Source organism: Octodon degus, unplaced genomic scaffold (genome assembly GCF_000260255.1).
Source record: "Octodon degus isolate 3935 unplaced genomic scaffold, OctDeg1.0 scaffold00084, whole genome shotgun sequence".
Classification (NCBI taxonomy): domain Eukaryota; kingdom Metazoa; phylum Chordata; class Mammalia; order Rodentia; family Octodontidae; genus Octodon; species Octodon degus.
Window position 1 is genome coordinate 9,806,610 of NW_004524660.1, and position 5,574 is coordinate 9,812,183.

The 5,574-nt window shown below is 58.5% G+C and overlaps 1 protein-coding gene across 1 annotated transcript in view; it reads left to right on the forward strand.

Annotated features, from left to right (window-relative positions):
* LOC111818244 (collagen alpha-1(IV) chain-like) overlaps positions 1-5,574 on the forward strand; it is a 46,939-nt gene that overhangs the window by 36,941 nt on the left and 4,424 nt on the right. Inside the window, exons 12-22 of the mRNA XM_023721701.1 lie at positions 517-588; positions 705-767; positions 912-1,055; positions 1,199-1,306; positions 1,594-1,701; positions 1,846-1,953; positions 2,313-2,419; positions 2,473-2,598; positions 2,787-2,922; positions 2,993-3,064; positions 3,389-3,459. Of these exons, the coding sequence (XP_023577469.1) occupies positions 517-588; positions 705-767; positions 912-1,055; positions 1,199-1,306; positions 1,594-1,701; positions 1,846-1,953; positions 2,313-2,419; positions 2,473-2,598; positions 2,787-2,922; positions 2,993-3,064; positions 3,389-3,459 (1,115 nt within the window). The remainder of the gene's footprint in view (positions 1-516; positions 589-704; positions 768-911; positions 1,056-1,198; positions 1,307-1,593; positions 1,702-1,845; positions 1,954-2,312; positions 2,420-2,472; positions 2,599-2,786; positions 2,923-2,992; positions 3,065-3,388; positions 3,460-5,574) is intronic.

Consider the following 5,574-nt stretch of genomic DNA (forward strand, 5'->3'; position numbering starts at 1 on the left):
CTCGAGGGCCGGGTGAGGAGGACGGCTACGAGGACGCTGGAGGGCCGGGTGAGGAGGACGGCTAGGAGGACGCTTGACGGCCAGGTGAGGAGGACAGCTAGGAGGACGCTGGAGGGCCAGGTGAGGAGGACGGGTACGAGGACGCTGCAAGGCCAGGTGAGGAGGACAGCTACGAGGACGCTGGAGGGCCAGGTGAGGAGGACGGCTACGAGGACGCTGGAGGGCCAGGTGAGGAGGACGGCTACGAGGACGCTGGAGGGCCAGGTGAGGAGGAAGGCTACGATCACGCTGGAGGGGCAGGTGAGGAGGACGGCTACGAGGACGCTGGAGGGCCGGGTGAGGAGGACGGCTAGGAGGACTCTGGAGGGCCAGGTGAGGAGGACGGCGACTATCACGCTGGAGGGCCGGGTGAGGAGGACGGCTACGAGGACGCTGGAGGGCCAGGTGAGGAGGACAGCTAGGATGACGCTGGAGGGCCGTGTGAGGAGGATGGCTAGGAGGACGCTGGAGAGCCAGGTGACGAGGACGGCTACGAGGACGCTGGAGGGCCAGGTGAGGAGGACAGGTACGAGGACGCTCGAGGGCCAGGTGAGGAGGACGGCTGCGACCACACTGGAGAGCCATGGGAGGAGGACGGCTAGAACGACGCTGGAGGGCCAGGTGAGGAGGACAGCGACGATCACGCTGGAGGGCCCGGTGAGGAGGACGGTACGAGGACGATGGAGGGCCATTTGAGGAGGACGGCTACGAGGACGCTGGAGGGCCAGGTGAGGAGGAAAGCTAGGAGGATGCTCGAGGGCCAGGTGAGGAGGACGGCTACGTGGATGCTCGAGGGCCAGTTGAGGAGGACGGCTAGAAGGACGCTCGAGGCCCAGGTGAGGAGGACGGCTACGAGGACGCTCGAGGGCCAGGTGAGGAGGACGGCTACGTGGACGCTCGAGGGCCAGGTGAGGAGGACGCCTACAAGGACGCTGGAGTGCTGGATGAGGAGGATGGCTACGAGAACGCTGGAGGGCCAGGTGAGGAAGACGGCTACGATCATGCTGGAGGGCCGGGTGAGGAGGACGGCTACGAGGACGCTGGAGGGCCGGGTGAGGAGGACGGCTACGAGGACGCTCAAGGGCCTGGTGAGGAGGACGGCTGCGACCACCTGGAGAGCCAGGGGAGGAGGACTGCTAGCACGACGCTGGAGGGCCAGGTGAGGAGGACGGCGACTATCACGCTGGAGGGCCGGGTGAGGAGGACGGCTACGAGGACGATGGAGGGCCATTTGAGGAGGACGGCTACGAGGACGCTGGAGGGCCAGGTGAGGAGGACAGCTAGGAGGACGCTCAAGGGCCAGGTGAGGAGGACAGCTAGGAGGACGCTCGAGGGCCAGGTGAGGAGGACGGCTACGAGGACGCTGGAGGGCCGGGTGAGGAGGACGGCTACGAGGACGCTGGAGGGCCGGGTGAGGAGGACGGCTTCGAGGACGCTGGAGGGCCGGGTGAGGTGGACGGGTACGAGGACGCTCGAGGGCCAGGTGAGGAGGACGGCTGCGACCACCTGGAGAGCCAGGGGAGGAGGACTGCTAGCACGACGCTGGAGGGCCAGGTGAGGAGGACGGCGATGATCACGCTGGAGGGCCGGGTGAGGAGGACGGCTACGAGGACGCTGGAGGGCCAGGTGAGCAGGACGGCTACGTGGATGCTCGAGGGCCAGGTGAGGAGGACGGCTACGAGGACGCTGGAGGGCCGGGTGAGGAGGACGGCTAGGAGGACGCTCGAGGGCCAGGTGAGGAGGACGGCTACGTGGATGCTCGAGGGCCAGTTGAGGAGGACGGCTAGAAGGACGCTCGAGGGCTAGGTGAGGAGGACGGCTACGAGGACGCTCGAGGGCCAAGTGAGGAGGACGCCTACAAGGACGCTGGAGTGCTGGATGAGGAGGATGGTTATGAGGACGCTGGAGGGCCAGGTAAGGAAGACGGCTAGGATCACGCTGGAGGTCCAGGTGAGGAGGACTGCTAGGACGACGCTCGAGGGTCGGGTGAGGAGGCGGCTATGAGGACGCTCGAGGGCCAGCTGAGGAGGACGGCTAGGAGGACGCCTGAGGGCCAGGTGAGGATTACAGCTAGGAGGATGCTGGAGGGGCAGGTGAGGAGAACGGTTACGAAGACGCTGGAGGGCCGGGTGAGGAGGACGGCTAAGACCACGCTGGAGGGCCAGGTGAGGAGGACGGCTACGAGGACGCTTGATGGCCAGGTGAGGAGGACGGCTACGAGGACGCTGGAGGGCCAGGTGAGGAGGACGGCTATGAGGACGCTGGAGGGCCAGGTGAGGAGGACGGCTACAATGACGCTGGAGGGCCGGGTGAGGAGGCGGCTATGAGGACGCTCGAAGGCCATCTGAGGAGGATGGCTAAGAGGACGCTGGAGGGCCAGGTGAGGAGGACGGCTAGGATGACGCTTGAGGTCCGGGTGAGGAGGACGGCTAGGAGGACGCTCGAGGGCCGGGTGAGGAGGACGGCTACGAGGATGCTGGAAGGCCGGGTGAGGACGCGGCTATAAGGACGCTCGAGGGCCAGCTGACGAGGACGTCTACGAGGACGCTTGAGGGCCAGGTGAGGAGGAGTTCTAGGAGGACGCTTGAGGGTCAGGTGAGGAGGACGGCTAGGAGGACGCTCGAGTGCCAGATGAGGAGGACTTCTACGAGGACGCTCGAGGGCCAGGTGAGGAGGACGGCTACGAGGACGCTGCAGGGCCAGGTGAGGAGGACGGCTACGAGGACGCTGGAGGGCCGGGTGAGGAGGACGGCTATGAGGACGCTCGAGGGCCAGCTGACGAGGACAGCTACGATGACACTGGAGGGCCTGGTGAGGAGGACGGCTACTTGGACGCTGGAGGGCCAGGTGAGGAGGACGGCTACTTGGACGCTAGAGTTCCAGGTGAGGAGGACGGCTAGGTGGACGCTGGCGGGCAGGTGAGGAGGACGGCTAGGTGGACGCTGGCGGGCAGGTGAGGAGGACAGCTACGAGGACGCTGGAGGGCCAGGTGAGGAGGACGGCTACGAGGACACTGGAGGGCCGGGTGAGGGGGACGTCTAGAAAGACGCTGGAGGGCCGGGTGAGGAGGACGGCTACGAGGATGCTGGAGGGCCGGGTGAGGAGGATGGCTAGGAGGACACTGGAGGGCCAGGTGAGGAGGACGGCTACGAGGACGCTGGAGGGCCAGGTGAGGAGGACGGCTACGAGGACGCTGGAGGCCCGGGTGAGGGGGACGGCTAGGATGACGCTGGAGGGCCGGTTGAGGAGGACGGATACGAGGACGCTGGATGGCCGGGTGAGGAGGACAGCTACGAGGACGCTGCAGGGCCGGGTGAGGAGGACGGCTACGAGGACGCTGGATGGCCAGGTGAGGAGGACGGCTACGAGGACGCTGGAGAGCCAGGTGAGGAGGCGGCTACGAGGACGCTGGAGGGCCAGGTGAGGAGGACGGCTACGAGGACGTTCGAGGGCCCGCTGAGGAGGACGGCTACGAGGACGCTGGAGGGCCGGGTGAGGAGGACGGCTACGAGGACGCTGGAGGGCCAGGTTAGGAGGATGGCTGCGAGCACGCTGGAGGGCTAGGTGAGGAGGATGGCTGCGAGCACGCTGGAGGGCCAGGTGAGGAGGACGGCTACCAGGACGCTGGAGGGCCAGGTGAGGAGGACGGCTAGGAGGACATCACTGTCTTCATACATTGAGTTTGTCCGAGCTCACGTTCACTGCTACATAATTTCTAATATTCTTGGTTAGAGTTTTAGCATTTTATTTATTACAGTTGCAGGATATTCTTAGTCTTTTAAATCAGTTAACTTGTGAAAACATAATTATAATCAATGAGTACAGAGAAGCAGATTGTTAGGGCTCTGAATCACATAAGAAATGGCAGTGGCTGTGAGAAATCTTCAGGGAAGACAATGCACACCGGCGTATTATTCACATATGTAGGGAAAGTTAAGCAATTACAATAAAAACGTTGAGGGATTATAGACAAGGACTCCAAGTGTGAGGCGTACAGGTTGTTCCAAGTTGAACATGAGTCATTGTTCAGCAAGTGTGTTCTGACCGCCTCCAATGAAGGCTCAGTCCAAGTGTGCAGAGAAGCGCGCCGCCAGGCAGGCTGCGGAGGCTGGCGTCTGGGGCACCGCAGCTTGGGAAGGCTCAGCATGCAGAGATCTGGGACCGGACAAGAGAACACTAGCTTCGTTGTAAGTTCCGAAAGGTTTGCTGATGCCCTCCATCTCCTGTTAGTTAAATTGCTCACTCCTGCATTTTTCCACTGGCAAGCCTTCCCTGAGCATGCACCGGGGCCAGAGGTACTGCTAGGTATTGAAACCAACAAAGGATTCCTCCTGCTGAGGAAGTCCCAAAAGAAACTGTACATCAGTGAACAATTATTGCACAACTCACGAAATGACATTTTAAGTAGAAACAAAAATTATGATTTAAGTTAAGGTTAAAAATATTTATATGAAATATAAGAGAAGCCAGAATACTATTTCATCATTGTCTCATTTTCTTACCATAACTACTGCTGCCAACATCTAAAAAACTGAGTGGCTCAGTCATCTCATGATATATTTGCTTGTTTGACTGACAATAACATAAAACTCCAGGCGAATCCGTTGGCCTGCACACGGTGTCACAGTCTTGCCCGAAGCGGAACTGAGGTCTAGGCCTCCAAGCTCCCAGGTCGCCAAGACTCAAGAGTAAATTTCATGTAACTTTTCTTGCCGATATGACCACAGCTGGATACTAGAGAGTACAGAATATGTGCTGGCAAGATCAGTTTTAACAGACAGAAGTGGAGGCGTGCCTGAAGGCAGCCACTACCAGCCTACGCTGAGCATGCGTGAACATGTGAATTTATGCTTTGGGGAACTCTGCTCACCTTTAACTTGAAGAAAAACAGATTAGGCTTCCTGCAATAATTTAGTGCTTTTCCTCTGTTCTTCTTTATGCCCTGTAAGATTTCACACACATTCTATTTAGTGCTTAAGAGGAGAAAACAGGCAATGTAAACATGATGTTGTCTTTCAGTCTAGAAAACAAAGTCACTATGCAAATTATTTTCTGCCATAGTCAAAAAGAACCTTAGGTGTTTTTCTCTTTCACCTCAGTCTTGTGAAATGAATGAGTAATGACTTTTCATTTAATAAAATATTATAAAAATTCATGAAGGGGAAGCATGTTTATGATATGACAGTCTTGATTTTTAAGCTTTGAAACATATTTAAAATATGATTTTATAGGCCTTAAGGGTAGAAAAATAATTTCCTGCGCCTCTGCAGCTCTCCCACAGCTGAAGAATGTGAAGCAGCATTTTCCTTGGGGCCTGCACTGCTAAGAGTTGTGAATACCAATCATGCAATGTCAAATACGCCGGAATTCTCATAATTGAACGTTGAACAACAGATTACCGCAGACATGAGCATGAAAGGAAAGCAGTCCTGGAGATGCAGCTTAAGAGTTTAGAGCAAATTCTGATCGTGTGAGTCAGAAGGGAGTCTCACGGTGCTGGCTGCGAAGCAGCACAGCTCGTCTCTGTGCTGCAGG